General features: G+C 36.2%; 1 protein-coding gene across 2 annotated transcripts; it reads right to left on the bottom strand.

Moving 5' to 3' along the window:
- Positions 1-1807: 1807 nt before the first annotated feature.
- LOC143848447 (serine/arginine-rich splicing factor RS2Z33-like) lies at positions 1808-20569 on the bottom strand. 2 transcript variants are annotated; one of them, XM_077357394.1, is made up of 8 exons: positions 20536-20569; positions 19406-19459; positions 16723-16836; positions 15877-15916; positions 15613-15708; positions 4812-5008; positions 4622-4717; positions 1808-2345 (listed from the first exon to the last, which is right to left on the bottom strand). In XM_077357394.1, exons 3-8 carry the CDS (start codon positions 16827-16829, stop codon positions 1961-1963), a joined length of 921 nt encoding a protein of 306 aa, XP_077213509.1. In that variant the 5' UTR covers positions 16830-16836; positions 19406-19459; positions 20536-20569; the 3' UTR covers positions 1808-1960. The 2 variants fall into 2 exon arrangements, with proteins under 2 accessions (XP_077213509.1, XP_077213510.1); XM_077357395.1 differs by lacking the exon at positions 20536-20569 and having other exon boundaries at positions 19370-19462.
- Positions 20570-21804: the final 1235 nt, after the last annotated feature.

Here is a 21804-nt window from a genome sequence, read left to right as displayed (position 1 = left end):
GTTTTTAGATTTAATTGTTCTTTTCCTTTGAAATTTTGAAAACTTATTCTCATCCAAACATTTCAAGGAAATTCTAGAAATCCAAACTGGGCCAGGCAGCCCTGGGGGGTGTTACTGATGTTGCAGTACTTTGATAAATTCATCTTAATTTTAATTTGTGATAGGTAATTGCTACTTTGACTACTTCATCTTAAGGGATTTTGGTCCCTAGCAAATCCCTCATCTTAATTTTGGACCCTACCCAACCACTGTCAATGCTATAAGCCTCGAATTCCAAAGTTGTTAGAAACCCACATGTGGCATATCATCCAAATGGGGCAATCTTTGGCTTAACGACTACTGACTTCTTAAATCCTTGTGTTCATTGATCTACAGCTACTCCTCGTGTTCATTCTCGTTTTTTGTTTCTAAAACAATAGTTTATATTGATGCATTATAGATTAAACATTTAGGCCAGGTTTGGCAACCATGAATTTTTCTTCATGGAACATCAGTTTATCAAGTGATGAGAGAGGGCCACGAGGTCAAGAGACTTGAGATCACCCTGAGTGGGGAGAGACTAATAAACGGCTAAAAAAGCCGGGGAAAAAACAAATGGTGTTTTGATTTTGAGTTTTTCTTTTCCTTTTTTCTTCTTCTCATCCTCTTCTCACACTTGCCCTCGATACTATCTCTTTCTCCCACCCTCCCTAGTCTTTCTTACACCACTTGGGGGCCGTTTGGATACGCGGATTTTAGAATCTAGGTTTTTAGTTTGAAAACAGTGTAAAAGAGGGTTTATGCTGTCCTGACGGTGTTTCTTGGATTTTATGTGAGAAATTCAGGTTTTAAAAGGGAAGTGATATATCCGCCCCTTTGATCACCAGGAACACCGCCTGTCAGTGTTTGTGGCAATCAGGGGCATTGAATTCTTCTGGCATAAGTACAACGGCCTCTCTTTAGTCATTGATACACTGACAGGGGGTGTTCATGGTGATCAAAAGGGGGTGGGGGATATATCATTTCCCTTTTAAAAATCTCTCTTGTATCCTGATATTTCTAATACCTAGAAATATGGGAGGATTTGCTACTCTCTTGCTGACGGAAAGAAGGGTGAAAAGTAAAAAACGAGTCAAAAACGACAGCTGGTCCACTTATCTTATCTCTTAGCTACAATTTTGAAGAAATCCCAGATTCTAAAATTCCGCGTATCCCAACAGTTGATAAATGAAAAATCCAAGGAAAAAATTTCATGTCAAGCAAACCTGGCCTTAGGGTTGTTTGGATACAAGGATGAAGGATTTATAATTCATAATTGTAAAATCCTAGATTTTAGAAGTTAAACCTGGATTTTTTAAGCGATACCTAGATATTTTAAGATAAAGCCTAGATTGTACATTTGTTGAATGTAAAAACGATGCACAAGTCTAGGTGCCTCCGTGTAAATGCAAGGCACCTCACTGTAAAGACAACGAGGCATGGTTCTGGACCACCCATCTGATACAATTATTAACCATGGAAAATCAACGGTCAGCAACAAACAACACTTGAAAAAACTTAATTTTGGGAATAATGGTATAAACCTTGGGTCATTGAAGATCCAGAATGTGTGCAACTTGGTTGGGCCAGGTTGAGCTTTTTCTAAAAAACGAATTGGTATCTACAGGGAACCGGGCCGATTTCAAGGTAAATGCTGAACCTGAATTTTGAAAAATCAAACCAAGTTGCACCAGAAAAAAATGAAAATTAACCACGAGCACAGGGGTGTTTTCAAGCACAATGGAATACACCTGTTGATAACACAAGCATTTAGGTTAAGACAGTCCAGTCGAGCAATCCTTGAAGAATTTGTACAAAATTCCTCTCACCAACTCTGTTCAAAAGGTTTCCAGATAGCAGATTTCTAGTTTGTGAAGTTCAATACCAAGATTTTAATAAAAACAGGTAGCTAGATCGTTCTAAAACTGAAGGACACGACAATTTAGTCTTGAGGACTGGAAGGAGACTCACTGCCCCTAGGTGAGCCACGGTTATCATCATCATCGTCATCATTGGCAGGGCTCCTGTCATCCCTGGGGCTTGTGCTAACATCGTTAGGCTCAGGGCTTTGGTGCCTCCGATCGGGGCTGATTGGGCTTCTGCTATTCTCCCGGGGACTCCCGCTGTAATCCGACCCATGCTCCTTGGGTGGGGGGCTCACCCTTTCTCGTGGGCTTTCCTCATCAGGAGAGGGACTGCGCTTCCTCCCTTTGGATGGGGGCGGACTCTTCTTTGGCTTGGGACTTGGGCTGTCTCGAGGACTCCTTGATCTCCCTCTCTCGTCATGCTCGATGCGTCTCTCCTTCCTCGGAGGTGACCTGGATCGACTGGTGACAAAAACCACAGATGAAATTAATACTAAATCAAGAAAGCACAGACATTTCCACAGTAAGCAAAGAGAGTTAAATTATGAAATATTCTTATTAATATATGCAACTTTTTATCCAGCCATCCTTGGATCACTCAAATGAAATTGGCAAGCTTTAAACCTCCCATTACTTTCAAATCCGTGCAAATGGAATTGAAAAGAATTGAATTGACAATATATAAAGGGAAATAATATCAGCACAACTATGTTTTGATTTTCTTCACTAAAGCATCTTGCCTTTTAGCATTTAAAGAGCTGTCAAAAGGTTATTAAATTTCCCAAAAAACTCTCACAAGCCAATTAAACAAGAAAAGACAAGCTGGGTCTGTGCAATTATTAAAACATGGTTGTGCTGATATCATTTCCCTACATAAAACAAGCCCCTCGGAAAGCACACATACTGGTTCATACAAAAAAATACCGTAATAAAAAGACAACCACCACAGATGAAGTTAATGCTAAATCAAGAAGCAGAGACATTTCAACAGTATGCATAGAGAGTCAAATTATCAAATATTCTTATTAGTATGTACATTCTTTTATCCAGAAACTGGTTCATACACCAGAAATAACATAATGGAAATAAAAGGGTTAGCCGGTAGCTGACTTTTTCTGGTACCAACTTGTACTGTAGCTGGAGAACATCCGACCACTCATTACCCAGGATCTACCAATGTGATCAGCAACTAACATATCATATATAAAAGCTACCATGCCAAGCAAGGGGCTCATTTCCATACCAGATGTCTATAGGGGTGCAATTGGGGTTGAGCTGGGTTGAGCTTTTTCTAATGGATTGGAGTCAACCCGAACCCAACCTGATTTTATGGTAAAAGCTCAACCCGAATTCAAAAAACCGACCAGCGTTGCACCCCTAGGTGTCAAACACCACTGCAGCCATGAGGCAGCAATCTCCAAAACCAAAACTCAAGACCCCATTCCACTTTCTAAAGCACAGTCAATTGGAGTATCATCATTATTTAATACAAGAAATGATATGTTTATACTGATGTTGCTGCTGGAGCTACATAGCGAGCTCTACCCCAGGGCAAACAAAAACACCTGATTTCATGTGTAGATAAGACAACCCTGTATTGACTGATAAGAAGATGGCACTAAACAAGCCTAACCAGACGAATCAGACCAAACCAAGGTTATCAATGATAAACCAGTTTGACCAAGTCCTTCAGTGGAAGCAAACCTCAAGCAAAGCATGCCTTTCCCAAACTCAATAGGTTAGAGCCTATGCATTTTTCAAACTCGATTAGGACATAACCAAACTACACTAACTTACGGTGTAAACCAACTTATCTGAGCTTTAGAACTGTGTTATAGGTCCTAGGAACAGTCCAAATTCCTAAAATCATGTTAAGAGCATAAAAATGACAATAAATATCCCTCATGGCAGGTACATGCTTTTAGAAGGCATATACAGAAATACGCTTGACAATAAACAATGGACAGTGATAAATCGACCCCCTAATATCTTAAATCAACCCCCAGATCTCTCTCTCTCTCATCTCTCTCTCTCTCTCTCTCTCTCTCTCTCTCTCTCTCTCTCTCTCTCTCTCTCTCAGCATTGTCTTATATGGGGGTCGATTTAAGATATATGGGGGTCGATTTATCACAATGGGAAATGATATCAGCACAACCATGTTTAAAAATAATTGCACGGTCCTGGCTTTTCTTTTCTTTTCAAAATGTCTTGTAAGAGCTTGTTGGGAACTGTAATAACATTTGGATACCTCTTTAGACAATATGCTTTAGTGCAAAACTGCAAATAACAAAGCATGGTTGTGCTGATATCATTTCCCTAAACAATTAGAATTCTTTCTTCTTCTTCTTTTTTCGAATGGCAAAAATTAGAATTGTCAAAGGAATGAAAATAAATGACATGCCAGAAAACTCAAATTTTTGCCTCTTTCAGATGAACCTCTCACTAAGATGATTCTTAAATGCTGACTCTTTTAGATTTAGCATATCCATAGTGAATCATCCATGTGTTTTGGCCCAAGGTGCCTCAAGAATTGGAATTTCTCAACTATGGAGTTCATATGGTAGGTTAGTAAGTAAGTAGCAGTTCAAGTCTGCTTCACTAGAATTAATCAAAACAAGCTCCAAAAGCAATGCTTCTGAAGATAAAATAGCTGGCTGTGCTCCACCTTGATTAGAGAAAGTAATAAGATTAACAAACCCAAACTTTCAAAAAAAAAAGAAAAAACAAGATTAACAAACCTGTAACTGCGGCTTCGGCTGTAACTTCTGCTTCGGCTTCTGCCACGACTAGGAGATGGTGATCTCGAAGGTGATCGAGAGTAACTTCGTCCGCGTCTGCAACGTGATTACACCATATCCATCAAATGACCAAACCATATCTATGTATTAATATACAAACAACCTAAAGCGGATTAAAAACTGAAAATACTTGAGACTCTTCGGACTGTTCTTGCAGTTCCTTTCTATATGGCCTCTTTCTCCACAGCGATAACACTTGTTCTTCCAGTCACCAGCTTTGCAATCTCGAGCCCAGTGGCCATCAAGACCACAATTGAAGCATCGACCTGATCCCGGAGGAGGACCTCTTCCCAGATATTCTCTTGAATCACTGGAGCCACGTGGTCCCTACATCCAGACATGTTAACATTGCCATTATGTATATAAACAGAGCCAAAAAGATGTTAGAAGTCAGAAATGAAAACATGCCACTGCATAGGAAATATGAAAAAAACACAACTCCTGTCACCGAATTGTTCTTGGTTTACTGGTTCTGGGCTGTGGAACACTTACAGTAGTATCAAATAGATACCAGTCCCATAAATGCATGCTTAGATTATGGCTATATCTACAACCAAAGGCTGGCATAATTAATCAAATGCCTCCTAATGCTCAAAACACTCCAAACCTTACCCCCAACACCCAACCCCATTTGCAAGGAAGTAAAAGAGTTAACAAAAAAAAAGAAAAATAAATAAAAACCATTTATCACTGTTGTCACACAATGGTTGCCAGAATAGTTACAAAAAATCAACAAAATAATAATATAAAATAAAGAAGTCATTTCTATGTGGAATGATTACGCCAAAACTCAGAAGTAACTATTGCAAAATGGGGGTTGTTGTAGTCCACAAACAAACAAGGTAGCACTAGACGTTGTTAGTACAGTGTAACAGTGGTTGGGGCTAACAAGCATTTAAAACATGTAGAATCCTCTCGTTCCGCTATGTGCTCTTACTTGTAATATTTTAAGTTTTTTTTAATGTCAACAATCTAATTAATTGACATAAAAGGCAAGTTAAAACACCATGTAATTGTGGTTGAGGCTAAAAGGCATTTAAAACATGCAGAATCCTCTCATTCCGCTGCGTGTTCTTACTTGTGATATTTTGAGAAATTTTACATGAAAAATCTAATTAATTGACATAATAAAGCCAAATTAACACCTATGATTTGGCCGACACTTTCAATTTATTCCTGACACATGTGTGGCGTGCCGTGTCTGACACGACACTCCTTTGGACACTTTAAATGTACTGCTAGGAGTGTTAGAGTTAATGTGGGCGTGTAGATAAGTTTTTGTACATTTTCAAGTGTGAAATTCTGTTTTATTATTGAATATTGTTTCTCTTTTATTATTAACTCGTCTTTTAGCTCTTCTTTAACTAATATTTGTCGTTATATCCTTCCCCGTAAACCTAAAATCCTAAACAAACTCTTATTCCAATACTATATTCATTGTATGGTCTCCCTTTCTCGTTGTATATTGGAGACGGAAGAGAACTAGATTAGATTTATGTGTTGTTATTTGATTATCTCAAGTTTGTTTTAGATTATAATTGATTAATTTTAAAATTTATTAGTTTATTAAATAAATACCATATTTATATTTAGGGATATGTGTGGGACCCGATCCCGTGAGGGGGGGGGGTGGCGAACCGCCTCTCTCTCTTGGTCTCTCGTACCCACGCGAATGGCGTGTGCTTTTTTATTGATATGAATCATCTTTTCCGTGAACTTGGAATCACTAAAGCAATCTGAATTTCACGCAAAAAAGAATGATCAGAGTCGTCACCTAGGTAAGAGACCTAGGACCCATAAGTGACACTGCAATAATTTGCGATCCCAGAAGTCTTAGATTCTTTACCTGATTACGAGAATGAAAGGTAAGACTGATTACCACCATATCCACCATTCTTGCCCGATAATCCGGTCTTCAATTCCAAAGATTAACTCATTTAAATTTCTTTTAAAAGGCTCATTTTAAACTCTCTTGATGTGCAAACTACGGGACACATATCCTAGATGATCTAATTTCGATGTGATTCCTAGATGCGTCTTTTGATTTTCTTAAATTGGTTTGATTCGATCTACGTGAAAGTTCTCCCAGAATCTAATTTTAGGAAAAAATCCTAGATAATTTGATCAATTTAATTTAGGGTTTGAAAAATGATAAAGAAATAAACAAAATAAAACCCTAAAAACCCTACTGAAGTGTGTAGGGCCGACTCGTGCATTGAATGTCATCCCAGCATCCAAGCTGCCTACGTACCCAAGCCTCACCGGGATTAGAGTCAACATAGTTCAGTGGCCTAAACTAAGCTATATGCCTAAGACAGCTAGGACATTGATCTAGACTTGATAGACTATTTCAACAGTTTTAGAGAAATTATTTAATTCAAGTTGAGTATATTTTATAATCCTAGGACTCCATCTAAAATGTTATATGGTCCTATATCTAAGTGCAAAACATCCCCTAGACTAATGCAAGTGGGCCCTATATCCTTGGTTAACTAGGCTTGTCCTATAGGGAAAAAGGGATAAAGTAATGAAACGAATCTAAGGCTCAGTTGCTATCAATAGCAATAGGCCGTGATGAGGCTGGACTCCTAACTCTAGGACACCTTAAGACTTAGATATGAAAAACCTTTACCGTACGCAAAACGATACAGGTACTTTCAACTTCTGATTCTTTTCATAACAGCCAGACCTGTGCTTCTTTGAACCCTGAGTTGTCTAAGCATTGAGATTTCCTGGTGACGGTACTACGTGAGTCGGCACAAGATTATTGACAGCATTTTCAGGAGATTCCAAGTGATCATGTTTGATATCACCCACAAAAAAAAACGAACTTAAAAACTTTCTATTTTTGAAGTTATCTCATGAAAACTTTCCATTTTTAACTTTCCCCTTAAGGGTGATCCAATTTGAGGGTATTTTGGTCGCTTTTAGGTGCGTATTGGTCCAATAGGGGTATTTTGGTCCAAAAAAGTTATTTTTTCTAAAGAGAGTGGTACAACCATGTGTTGGGGTGCATCATAATTCATATGGGCTGGGCCCAATAATAATAAATTCGAATTTGATAGGAAAGAGGGTTGATTCTTTTGAAAAAATCCAAAAAACACACCCTAAAAAGCCCATGAACTTAAAGAGCCCATGAACCAAAAAGCCCATGTGGGAACCACATGTGTGGTTCAGCCACATGGGTTAGGCGTCCAAACATGTGATCCACATGTTGGGCGTCCAAAATTTAGAGGAGATTTGATTGGATTTGGTTGCTAAAAATAAAAGAAATAGCTAATATGATCAGGTTAGTTAAATGGCCATAACTTTTTACATACGTGTCCAAAAAATTTGCAACTTTACTTGTTGGAAAGATCTAGAAAAGATCTATAACTTTCTAGTTTACGATTTTTCTTGATACTACCCCTAAATAGGTCAAAAATGAGCTCCAACGTTGGGCAGTCCTTTTTGGACGGGAATCTTTCATAAAAGGTTTGTTTCCAATAATGAGTGAGCTTCTATAATAATCTCTCTTGTGCATAATAGCATGCCTTGCTTTGCAAGTAATCCTAATTAGAAGCTAATCTAATTTAGAAAGAAAATAAAATGAAACTTACTACGTATGGCGTCCTCATATTGGAAACTACCTCTTCTTATCAAACTCTTACTTTTTCTATATAAACAACACACAACCCTAGGGGATAGAGCTTGCCAAAACGTCCAACTTGGCATCCTTCTTGGGAAAACGTCCCATCTTGATTGGGGTGTGGAGATCATCTTCCACACTTCATCTTCTTCAAAGTTTCATATTATTTCTTCCATCCTTCTTCTAAATTCAATATATTGGAGATTATTGGATTGTACTTTCGGAATTTTTCCAGCGTTTATAAGGTGGTGACAAAGCGAATATCCCGGATTTATACACCCTAGAGCATCTGCGATCAGCGGTAGGTGTTCTTTTTCTTTTCAATCTTAGATTTAGAAAAGCATGTTTATGATTGATTTTAGGGTTTATTTTCGTATATTGCCTATATGGATGAATTTTTGAATGACATTTTAGTATGTTAGAATATGAATCATAATCTTTTAAATTCCAGATTTTTACTGAAAAATTAATTTTCATCCATTAAAAATTAATTTTCTTTGATTTTCTTTCAATATGGGTTTCAAACTTGGTTTTAAAAGCAAGTTATGCAAATTTTAGAGTTTCTCTAAAACAAGTATTTTCTGAGATTAAAGTAAAACTAAAAACTTCTGGAAAACCCAATTTCCAGCCATGGTTGACTTGTTTTATTGTTTGCTTTATTTTTCAAACGGTAGCCTAGAAAATGGTTATTTCTCAACAAATAAAATAAAAAATGAATCAAATCAAGTCAAAACTAGATGAAATTTAGTTTCCAGTTGTTTTTTAATATTTTCATCTCTCTCAAGGAATTTTGAAATTTTTCGAATTTTGTTGAACCACACATGTGGTTCCCACATGGGCTTTTTGGTTCATGGGCTCTTTAAGTTCATGGGCTTTTTAGGGTGTGTTTTTTGGATTTTTTCAAAAGAATCAACCCTCTTTCCTATCAAATTCGAATTTATTACTATTGGGCCCAGCCCATATGAATTATGATGCACCCCAAAACATGGTTGTACCACTCTCTTTAGAAAAAATAACTTTTTTGGACCAAAATACCCCTATTGGACCAATACGCACCTAAAAGCGACCAAAATACCCTCAAATTGGATCACCCTTAAGGGGAAAGTTAAAAATGGAAAGTTTTCATGAGATAACTTCAATGGAAAACCCAATTTCCAGCCATGGTTGACTTGTTTTATTGTTTGCTTTATTTTTCAAACGGTAGCCTAGAAAATGGTTATTTCTCAACAAATAAAATAAAAAATGAATCAAATCAAGTCAAAACTAGATGAAATTTAGTTTCCAGTTGTTTTTTAATATTTTCATATCTCTCAAGGAATTTTGAAATTTTTCGAATTTATTTGATCTTATTTTAAATTATTTTAAAATTGGCTTAATTTCAATAAATATCAAATAGATTTGAAAACTCATGAAACTTTCCAGATCACGAGTTTAGACATATTTATAATTTTCTATGAAATAAAATTTCGAAAAATTTATTTTCATCATTGTTTTAAACTCGAAGCTTCGTTTTGTGTGCGGTAAGTATTTTTTACCGCCTTAATTGTATAATTGCGGGGTTGTCTCTGTTTTCTTGGTTTGTATCTGTGTCTTTATACTTTAAGGGGGACCTTCTCAGTCTTCTTTTTAATGAATCTTGTTACCATTCAAAAAAAAAGTATTTTTCATACTAAAATTAATAATTTTTGAATTTTTTCTTTACAAACCAGTAATATATATTACTGGTATGTTAGAAAAAAAATTATGAGTCTTTATGAAGTTTTGATATGATTTTCAAAATTTTCATGATAAACGGGTTTGAATTTCAAGAAAACCATGAGTTTTTATGAAGTTTTGATATGATTTTTGAATTTTTCATGGTAAACGGGTTTGAATTTCAAGAAAACCATGAGTTTTTATGAAGTTTTGATATGATTTTTGAATTTTTCATGATAAACGGGTTTGAATTTCAAGAAAACCATTGGTCTTTTTTATAAAAATTGAGTTTCTGGAGATATATTGATTTTCGGGATCTGAAATTTGGATGAAAAATATTATGATTCATATTTAATCTATCATAATTTTCTCATGATTTTAGAATTCATGAGAAAATTATCTCATGATTTAAGGAATATATATATTATTGACAACATTTTCAGGGGATTCCAAATGATCATGTTTGATATCACTAACCAAAAGAAGCGAACTTAAAAAATTAGAAAATTAAAATAGACTAAATATGAGTCATAATATTTTTCATCCAAATTTTAGAACCCGAAAACCAATATATCTCCAGAAACTCAATTTTTATGAAAAAGACCAATGGTTTTCTTGAAATTCAAACCCGTTTATCATGAAAAATTCAAAAACCATATCAAAACTTCATAAAAACTCATGAAAATTTTTCTCTAACATACTAGTAATATATATTACTGGTTTGTAAAGAAAAATTCTAAAAATTATTAATTTTAGTATGGAAAAAACTTACCGCACACAAAACGAAGCTTCGAGTATAAAACAATGATGAAAACAAAATTTTTGAAATTTTATTTCATGAAAAATTATAAATATGTCTAAACTCATTATCTGGAAAGTTTTATGAATTTTTTTCAAATCCATTTGATATTTATTAAAATTAAGCCAATTTTAAAATAATTCAAAATAAGATCAAATAAATTCAAAAAATTCCGAAATTTCTTGAGAGATCTGGAAATATTAAAAAACAACTGGGAACTAAATTTCAACCAGTTTTGACTTGATTTGATTCGTTTTTTATTTTATTTGTCGAGAAATAACCCTTTTCTAGGTTACAGTTCGAAAAATAAAACCAAAAATAAAGCAAGTCAACCATTGCTGGAAATTGGGTTTTCCAGAAATTTTTGAATTTACTTTAATCTCAGAAAATACTTGTTTTAGAGAAACTCCAAGATTTGCATGACTTGCTTTTAAAACCAAGTTTGAAACCCATATTGAAAGAAAATCAAAGAAAATTGATTTTTAATGGAGAAAAATTAATTTTCCAGTAAAAATCTCGAATTTAAAAGATTATGATTCATATTCCAACATACTAAAATTTCACTCAAAAATTCATCCATATAGACATACGAAAATAAACCCCAAAATCAATCCTAAACATGCTTTTCTAAATCTAAGATTGAAAAGAGAAAGAACACCTACTGCTGATCGCAAATCCTTGTCTCTAGGTTGTGTAAATCCGGGATATTCGCTTTGTCACACCCTTATAAATGCTGGAAAAACCCCGAAGAACAATCATCTCTAATATATTGAATTTAGAAGAAGGATGGAAGAAATAATATGGAACTTTGAAGAAGATGAAGTGTGGAAGATGATCTCCACACCCCAATCAAGATTGGACGTTTTCCCAAGGAGGCTAAGTTGGACGTTTTTGCAAGCACTATCCCCTAGGGTTGTGTATTGTTTATATAGAAAAACTAAGAGTTTGATAAGAAGAGGTAGTTTCCAATGTGAGGACTCTATACGTAGTAAGTTTCCTATTTTTTTCTTTCTTTCTTTCCTTTTCTTTCTAAATTAGATTGGCTTCTAATTAGGATTATTTGCAAAACAAGGCATGCTATTATGCATAAGAGATATTATTCTAGAAGCTCACTCATTATTGGAAACAAACCTTTTTATGAAAGATTCCCGTCCAAAAAAGACTGCCCAAAGTTGGAGCTCATTTTTTACCTATTTAGGGGCAGAATCGGGAAAAGTCATAAACTAGAAAGTTGTAGATCTTTTCAAGATCTTTCCAACAAGTACAATTGCAATTTTTTTTGACAAGTATGTGAAAAGTTATGGTTATTTTACTAACCTGACCATATTAGCCCTTTCTTTTATTTTTAGCAACCAAATCCAATCAAATCTCCTCCAAATTCTGGACGCCCAACATGTGTGAACCACATGTTTGGACGCCCAACCTATGTGGCCGAACCACACATGTGGTTCCCACATGGGCTTTAGTCCGTGGGTTTTTTGGTTCATGGGCTCTTTAGGTTAATGGGTTTTTAATGGTGTATTTTATGGACTTTTTCAAAAGAATCAACCCTCTTTCCAATCAAATTCGAATTTTTTATTATTGGGCCCAGCCCATATGACATTATGGTGCACCCCCACACATGGTTGAACCACCCTCTTTAGAAAAAACAACTTTTTGGACCAAAATACTCCTATTTGACCAATACGCACCTAAAAGCGACCAAAATACCCTCATATTGGATCACCCGTAAAGGGAAAGTTTTCATGGGAAAACTTCAAAAATAGAAAGTTTTTAAGTTCGCTTCTTTTGGTGGGTGTTATCAAACATGATCACTTGGAATCCCTTGAAATGCCCAAAATGCCTTCGACACACAAAATTTCCAAAACAAGTAAAACCCCTGAGAAATTTTATATTTAGCAGGTTTTTCAAAATATATGAAATAACTCAAGATTTAACGGACACAACCCGGGAGTCAAATGAGACACTGGAAATGACCAAATTACCCCTGTGGTGCAAAAATGGGTGAAATTATGAAAAATCATTAAAAATTCCAAAAATAGCAGGTTTCTTAAAACACTCGAAATCGGTCATAATTTCTTAGACATACGTTCGAGATAATCTAAGACACATGGGAAATGACCAAAATACCCCTGAGTTACAAAAATAGATTTAACGTTGAAAAACTCCAAAAATAGCAGGTTTTCCCACTTGATTAGAAACTTGAATTCTCATCTTCCGGTAATCAATGAAACCCCATAGAGACATTCGGGATTGCGAATCTACTTTAAGACACTTAAAATGAGGTGAAATTTACCTTAAAATGCAAGAATGCCTAACCTAATGCAGATGACTGACACAGACTAAACAAACATTTCGCTTTTTAAAGCGTAGCAAAATGGGGGTGTCTACAGATGCACCTCTTTGGTAGAGATGACGTAGTCATCGAATACCAAAGCAAAAATGATAAAGCCATTTTGCGTAGCTTTAATCAACTAAAGATTCACTATACATAATGCAACCTAAATACAAACATATACTACCTAATGCAAGACCTTAAACGAAGTCCTAAAATTGGAATGTAATAAAAAATCATTTATTCTTAATACCATGAGCTGGTAGTTCAGAATAATGGAGAACTGAATTCAATCTAATAGCGGAAATCACGCAACTTAGAATAAAAAATAATCATGATGCAGCGCCGTTTACAAACGGGCACTGAGAAAACGAGATTTCACTTTTGAATGGATTCAAAGAGAATGAGACACCGTAGTTGTACGGGCTCAAAGGGAATAAGAGATCATAGCCATATGGACTCGAAGAGAATGAGACACCATAGTTGCACGGGCTCAAAGGGAATGGGACACCGTAGTCATACGAGCCCAAAGGGAATGGGACACTGTAGTCATACAGGCACAAAAGGATAAGAGACCATAGTCGTATGGACTCAAAGAGAATGAGACACCGTAGCAGTACGGGCTCAAAGAAAATGGGACACCGTAGTCATACGGGCTTAAAGGGAATGGGACACTGTAGTCATACAGGCCCAAAAGGATAAGAGACCATAGTCGTATGGACTCGAAGAGAATGAGACACCGTAGTTGTACGGGCTCAAAGAAAATGGGACACCGTAGTCATACGGGTCCAAAGAGGATAAGAGACCATTCCCAAATGGACTCGGAGAGAATGAGACACCGTAGTTGTACGGGCCCAAAGGGGATGTGACACTATAGTCGTACAGGCCCAAAAAGATAAGAGACCATAGTCGTAAGGACTCGAAGAGAATGAGACACCATAGTTGTACGGGCTCAAAGGAAATGGGGCACCATAATCATACAGGCCCAAAGGGAATGGGACACTGTAGTCATAGGCCCAAAGGGATAAGAAACCATAGTCGTATGAACTCGAAGAGAATGAGACACCGTAGTTGTACGGGCTCAAAGGAAATTGGACAGCGTAGTCATACGGGCCCAAAAGGATATGGGACATTGTAGTCAGACAGGCCCAAAAGGATATGAGACCAAAGTCGTATGGGCTCGAAGAGAATGAGACATCGTAGTTGTACGGGCTCAAAGGAAATGGGACACCGTAGTCATACGGGCCCAAAGAGGATGGGACACTGTAGTCAAAAAATGAGACACCGTTCCCAAACGGGCTCAAGGAAGGTAAGAGACCATTCCCAAATGGACTCGGAAAATGAGGCACCGTTCCCAAACGGGCTCATTTTAGGATCTAGCGTCCCCATCGCAAAAGGCATTTCGCGATGATCTGTTGCATCTTAGAGCAGCAACACAGGCACACTTTTCAGCAGATTTTCTCTTCATTCACCAGGGTGGCAACTGCCCTTCGAGAGGAATATAAATGTTCGAAAGTGAATGTCATGTAAATATTTATTGAGAGCAGAATATTTGACTATTCCCCAGCAACATCAAAACCAATCTTCTCCAAACATGTCACTCCTAAGTTGTACAGATGCCCTTCCATGATATCAACAGCAGTATCTTCAAATTTTCTGCTCAATATGATTCTACTTGCATTCAGTTTTCACCAATTACAGATGGAACACAAAATCACATTAGAAATGTCAGCACCGCATAGGGAGGAAAAATTATGGTTATGAAACTCTCCGAGAAACCAGGATCCTTACAAGAACATATTTTTTTTGTAGGGGCCGTTTGGATACGCGGATTTTAGAATCTTGGATTTCCTCAAAATCGTGGATGGGAGACGAGAGGAGGAGACCACCGGTCGTTTTCTGATTTTTCACCCTTCTTTTCGTCGAGCAAGAGAGGAGGAGATCGCCCCTGTTTCCAGATTTTAGAAATCTCAGGATGGGGGTGAGTTTCTAAAACCTAGATTTCTTAAACCCTTGATCTGCAACCTACTTCCCCCACATCTGCAACCTACTTCAATTGTAAAATCCAGAATTTTACACTGCTTTCAAACTAAAACCTGGATTCTGAAATCCACGTATCCAAACAGAGGAGTAGTGTTTTTGTGTAGAGATCTTGCGAGGTATGCACAGTTGCCTAGCCATTTTTTGCACATATAAAATACAAATACGACACTTCATTGTTTGCTAAACATATTTATATTCTCCTGTGATTTTTTGCACATAAAATACTTATACGAGACTCATTGTTTGCTAAACATATTCATATTCTCCATCTCATTAACATACCTGTGACACTACATATAGCTCTTAACCAGACCAGTCTTGACAAAAAGAAAGTAATAACTTTACAGTCTACTAATCACAATATTGTCAATATTGTAGAAAAGAAAACAAAAAGCAAATACAGAGCAATACACACAGAATAAGAAACTAACCCCCTTCGCAAATTCCACGATAAGACGGCTTCCATCGAATTCTCGACCATTTAAGCTGTATCTTGCATCGTCCGCATCTCGAGGATCACTGAATTCCTATATAAACAGTCCCAATAACAAGAAAAAGCACGGAAGTGGCTCATGTCTGAACAATAAAATGGGGACACACCCCTATAGAGGAGACTGAATAACAAAAATATTAATCATCACACTAAGACAGAAAAAAGAAAGTAGAGGTACTAAAGTGAGTGCAGATGTACATACAATAAAGGCGAAATCGTGCTTCAAATCCACATCTCGTACTCTGCGGAAACGTTTTTCACAAACAGTAAGGCCATCATGACTTAAGTACCGAAGGGTTTGATACTTCGCCCCTCAGAAGATGAACTAAACACCACTTTGTCATTGTTGCCATTTCCATAAAAACACGCAATAATTACAGAAAGAATCGCCATAAGTCTCCTATAAACTCTGCAAGAATAGCCACCAATTCCACCAAGGGCACCCTCTCACCATAGACCTCCAGGTTAGGCAAAAGCCCAGAAACCTTCAACAACATCATTCAAGTTAAAACACGCGACACCTGGAGTTGCAGCCTTCTCACACATAGCATAAAGAAAAGAAAACATATATTCCAAGCACAGAAATTAGGCTTGGCAAAGGTCTAAATGTCCCCTAACACCTAAGCGAGAGACACATCCTACCCACACCGAATGACTACAAATCAAACTTAAGGCCATCACCAACTCCATCACAGACACAGAGAATCACCCAATGCAAAGGAAGCAATTGGCTGTGACCAAAGAAAATGTGCTCGCTGGCTAACATCAATCAACCAAACTCATACGAAGCTGTGCAAATTAATGCAAGGCTACAATACACACACATGTTTTAAAAGTACATATTGAGGAGTGAAGACTGCATCAAATGACGTGTTGAAAAGAAGAGATAGAGAGGCCAAAAAAATAAGGCATTTGTTGAATACATTTGTTCTGAGTTGAAAGGATGATATCACAAGCATAACACTACCACGAAAGACATTAAGAATCATCGTAGTATTCTTATTTATTATGAAACCAATCCAACAAGTTTACAAAAGTGTTGTATTACCTTCCATATCTGCTGAAAAGATTGTCCAGATCCCGTGAACGCGTACGAGAAGACAATCGCCCAACATAAAGGCGCGTACTACCATAGCGATCTTCATACCGAGGCATTTTTGCACTGCAAAAATAAAAAGACTAATATAAGTGAATGCCATATAATCCCCACAAGATTGCTTTGGAATGCATTAACTAGAACTAACAACAGAAATGTACAAACATAAATATTGCTTTGGATTTTAATCAAGAAGATTGCATGAATGAAACAAATGAAAACTTTCGTTGATTTGAAACAAGAAAAATGCAAACATTGATGGACAAGGATAAATGTAACCAAACCGTATGGCATGATTATGTAATGTTGAAAACATTTTTAGCGTGGTGTGGGGTAATCTGAGACTACCACAGATCAAGTCATAACAAGCAGAGATTCAATCAGCAAATAATAATTCAGATCACTGACAAAAGGCATGAGGAGATGGCATGCTTAATAAAGACTCGAGGAAGAACACCGGTAAGTAACCATTCAAAAAAAAAAAAACACGGGTAAGTTACTAAATACACTTTCATAATTATGAGAAGATGGCATGCTTAATAAAGAGTCATGACAGAACACCAGTAAGTTACTAAATACACTTTTGATAATTACAAGATAATTACAAGATGGCATGCTTAACAAAGACTCGTGGTAGAACACCAGTAAATTACTAGATACACTTTTGATAATTACACGACTGAAAGACTTCTTCGAACAGCTTTTCATGCATCTAAACTGAATACAACAATCTGAAAGGGGTTCACGTGCGCCAAAATACTAAAGGAATTATACCACCATAGTTATGGTTATCATAGAAGTCACAAGACAGACTTGTTAGACCTTCTTGTCAACCATGCACAGAACCCAACAAGACCAAAAAATGACATAAAGCTAGTTGTGTGCTCTTGTCCAACTGCCTAGGACACTAGAGTAAGACACTTTAATGCTTTTTTTCAAAACTTCACGGATAGAAAACATATCCTAGTGGAACAAGTAATTATGATATTTTTCTTTTTTTAATTTCCCCGAGGCTTTTTTTTATTCTGTTCATATCACAGCTTTTCTCCTTTTTACAAATCACAATTTATATTTTGTTGACATGTGATAGATATTGGTGTGTCAGAACCCTTGGACACCAGGGACATGACCCAGATGTCAATGTAGCAATAGCCACATATTACCTTTCCGGAGGGGGTAATACTGTGCTTGATAATTCGCTTCAAGCAATCTATAATTCTATGCATCTCAAAGACGCTCGATTATTTTTCTATCATAATAATAATATAAACAAATTATTCTTTTGTGCATATCCTAACTTATCTCTTTAGCTAAACACTCCAAAAAAATGGGGTAATAAACAAGAAAAATAAAATTCTTATTAATGACATGTCCAATACCATGCAGGTATATCATCAAGCACCAAATAGCATCATAGCTGTCAAAGACAGCTAGTGAACAAGCAACATCCCTTGGCAACAAAGGCCCTAGACAATTACCATGTTCAAGGATTTATAAAGCTTTTACCCATGGCTAAGGCAACCGCATCCACTAACTTAATTTTCTTACCCCATTGCCTAATTTTTAATAGGTAGGGGATTTTTTTTTCTTATCTCTCGATTTTACTTCCTTCTTTTCCTTCTCTCAACCTATCTTCCCTTTTCCCTTCTGTCTTCTTTTGCTCTTTGTTTCTGAGAGAGTGAAGAATCATGGGTTTTGAAACAACATGTGCATTTTGGGAGCCATGCTAACTTACAAGAATTTGTAACCAATATTTGCCAATTTGAAACTTAAGTTGAATTCTTTAATTCACTCAAAGATTTTGGGTTAAAGAAATGGGTAATTAAAAGAAAAAATTTTACCATATTTTATCATAAAATAAGGTAAAACAAACATGGTTTGTTATAATTTCTAAAGGGCAAAGAAATTATTTGTTTATAAAAAAAATGTCCCCAAAACCAAATATAATAACGATGGTACTACCCAGATGCCAACCAGATAGCTAGGTGACACAAGGGAAAAAAAATTAGTTAAAAGGAGTCATTCACCTAAAACCCCTCAGCTAATATATACATAATGCCAGATATTATTTTTATCGAACATATACCATATCAAAAGAAAGCGATGAAAAATGAAGGACTTATTCATATTATTCACAGTGTCTGATTTTATAGTTTATGCTACTTATTTAAGAATACTAAACAATTACATGGACTGGTAGTGATACTCTGTCTACCACTTTCAGTATCTATACTTTTGGAGGCAAGAAACAAACAAAAATTAAATAGTCCACATGAAATATTCTAGGTATCAAGCCATGCCAAAGAGGCAAAGAGTATAGACAGGTAGTCAATAAATGCATGTCGTGTGAATTACGTAAACTATCCTCAATGTGAATAGAAGCTTAAATTTGTTTTCCTTGTATTTGCATTTCTCCTAATAAGATCTACATATTTCCTATACAAAACAGCATTAAATTTCAAGCTTCTTTATTGTCATAAGTTCCAAATGGACTGCAAAGAGGATCAAAGCAAAATCAGTTAAACTTATGCAAGAAGGTAATTAAATAGAGCAGTTGGATAATCAAGTACAAGAATACGGCCACAGAAAGCATTCTAACCAGATCAGCAAACAGGACTAGCAAAAATACTCTTACCGAGACCGACCAGAATCCAATCCGAACCTCAGTTCACCGAAAACCAAGGCACAACTGCAAGTAATACAGAAAACAAGAAGATCCACTTCAACCATCATATGTACTGTCTAAAGCTAATATAGCAACCAAATAGTCCAGCCAAATAAATCCAATATAGCAATCAAATAAATCTAAAGTAGCATAGAGATGACTCTCCCTTCTCAACCCCATAGCCCAGGTAGATACTAGAGAAAATAACTTCTCAGATGTCCCAACGCTCACAATTCTATGCTTAAATAGAAAATGAAAAACCCCAGCTGAAGATGAGAAATTGTAACTACCATAAGCATCCAAAAAATTAACCAGTGGATTACCCAAAAAAAAAGAAAAAAAAAACATTAGAACATAACGAAATTTGGGAGAAAAAAGGTGAAATTCTCATGGATCAAAACCCCTCATTCAAGTATCGTGATTCTGTAACTCTAACTGGCCGTTTGGATACAAGGATTTTATAATTCAGGATTTTAAAATCCTCTATTTTACATGCTAAACCTGGATTTTATAAGCTAAAACCTGGATTGTACATTTTCAGGATTGTTAAATCCACGTTTTAGCTTATAAAATTCCGATTTTAGCTGATAAATCTAAGTTTTAAATTTAGAAATCTAGGATTTCATAATCCTTGTATCCAAATGCCCCCTAAATCACCAAACAAGAAAAAATGAATCCCCCATACAGATTTTACGGAGTACACAAAATAATGCCAAGAAAAAAACAACAATTTCCAACAAAAAAAAAAAAACAATAATTAAAGAAACGAACCTAATTCTTAACACAGAAATTCTATCGACCTATGAGGTGAAGAACAATAACAACACCTACGCGAAGAAATAAAAAAACAGATCAATAAAAATTAAATTCAACTAAAAGCAGTAAAATCAAAGATCTCGCTTCAAACAGGCATAAATAGGGAAATAAGTACAGAAAATCCACCAATTTCCGAATTTTCTAATCCAAGAACTACCAGAACGATAGATTTACAGTGACATCAACAAAAAACAGATCAAGGCATCCATATAAATCCATTCCAAAATCACGAAAAAACAGATCATATCACCTAGAAATCCAGCTCAATCCAAATCATAGCATACCTGAAACTCGTGCACGGACAAAACCCTAGGCTCTTTTTCTTCTCCTTTGGGTGCTACTTTTTCTTTCTTACTTAACATAAATAGAGCGATGTTGATATGGTTGGACGGTCAAGATGTATTTTACAGAAATCGACGGTGTACAGAAAACGGTTCACACGTAACAACAAAAAAATACATATTATTTGATGTTATGGTGGGGCGTGATTGGAATGAGTTTTGGGGCATACGAGATCTAAAGCAAGGCCCCCCAAATGAACGGTTTGGATCAATAGGTGCACTACAACTTTTCCATATAGAAGCTACGTTCACTTGGTCGCTACTAAAAAAGAAAAGTAAATTAACTTCATATTTCCTTTTGAACGGATGTTTGGTTGTCACCGGTGCACATTCCACGTGTCCAAACGGAATATAGGGAAATGCTAATTCAATGTCACTTTTATGCTCCCATCTTAAAGACACTTATAGGCCATTTGGATACACGGATTTTAGAATCTTTGATTGGATTTCCACAAAATTGTAGCTGTTACTTTTTGATCCAGGAGATCGTCCCTTGTTTCCAGGTTTTAGAAATCTCAAGATGGGGGAGAGATTTCTAAAACCTGGATTTCTTACTTAAGAACCAAGAAACGCTGTCAGGATAGCATACAGTAGCTTGATTATGAACCCTCTTTTACACTGTTTTCAAATTAAAACATGAATTCTAAAATCTGCATATCCAAACAACCTGGTGCGTTCTTTTGCATGGGATGGTCATTCTGAATGTGGTGGACATTATGTCCTTAGTTGAGAGTCACTTTCTTGGGACTTTCTAGGGACCATCGCATAAGGCATTTTGCAAACCGGCTATTGCATGACAGAGCTGCCACTTCAGAACAATTAAATGAATAAGACAAAATCTGTTGAAAAGTGAGCTATTTGGCTGCTCTCTCGTGCAACAGCCGGTCTGCGAAATGCCTTATGTAGTGGTTGTTGGATATTTTTAAAATATTTTATTTTATAAAATTGAGTTTTTTTTCTTTCAAGGAGACATTTATTTTTGTGAAATAGTATTTCCATTCAAAAGAAACTTGTTGTGAAAAGGTGTTATTTTAAACAAAAGGGTATTTTTCAATTGAAGGGTGCCTCAATGTCTTTTCATCTTCTATAAAAGAAGGCTTGGGATCTCATCTTATAGAAGACTTTCTCCTCTCTTACTTCTCTATATTTTTCTTATTTTTTCTAGGGCATACTGGTTGCTTTTAACTTGGGGTGAAGCCCTTGTTCTTAGCA

This window comes from Tasmannia lanceolata, unplaced genomic scaffold (genome assembly GCF_043159265.1).
Source record: "Tasmannia lanceolata isolate RefF3 unplaced genomic scaffold, GAP_Taslan_0.1 ptg000016l, whole genome shotgun sequence".
NCBI classification, from domain to species: Eukaryota; Viridiplantae; Streptophyta; class Magnoliopsida; order Canellales; family Winteraceae; genus Tasmannia; species Tasmannia lanceolata.
The sequence above is the reverse complement of the archived record's forward strand: the minus strand, read 5'-3'. Positions and strand labels throughout refer to the sequence as shown.

Coding starts and splice junctions, on each gene's coding strand:
- LOC143848447 (XM_077357394.1), bottom strand. CDS start 16,829: ATGCCTCGGTATGAAGATCGCTATGGTAGTACGCGCCTTTATGTTGGG. Junction 15,917..16,722: donor CTTTTCAGCAGATATGGAAG/GTAATACAACAC, acceptor ACGTTTCCGCAG/AGTACGAGATGTGGATTTGA. Junction 5,009..15,612: donor TCGTGGAATTTGCGAAGGGG/GTTAGTTTCTTA, acceptor GTCTGGATGTAG/GGACCACGTGGCTCCAGTGA.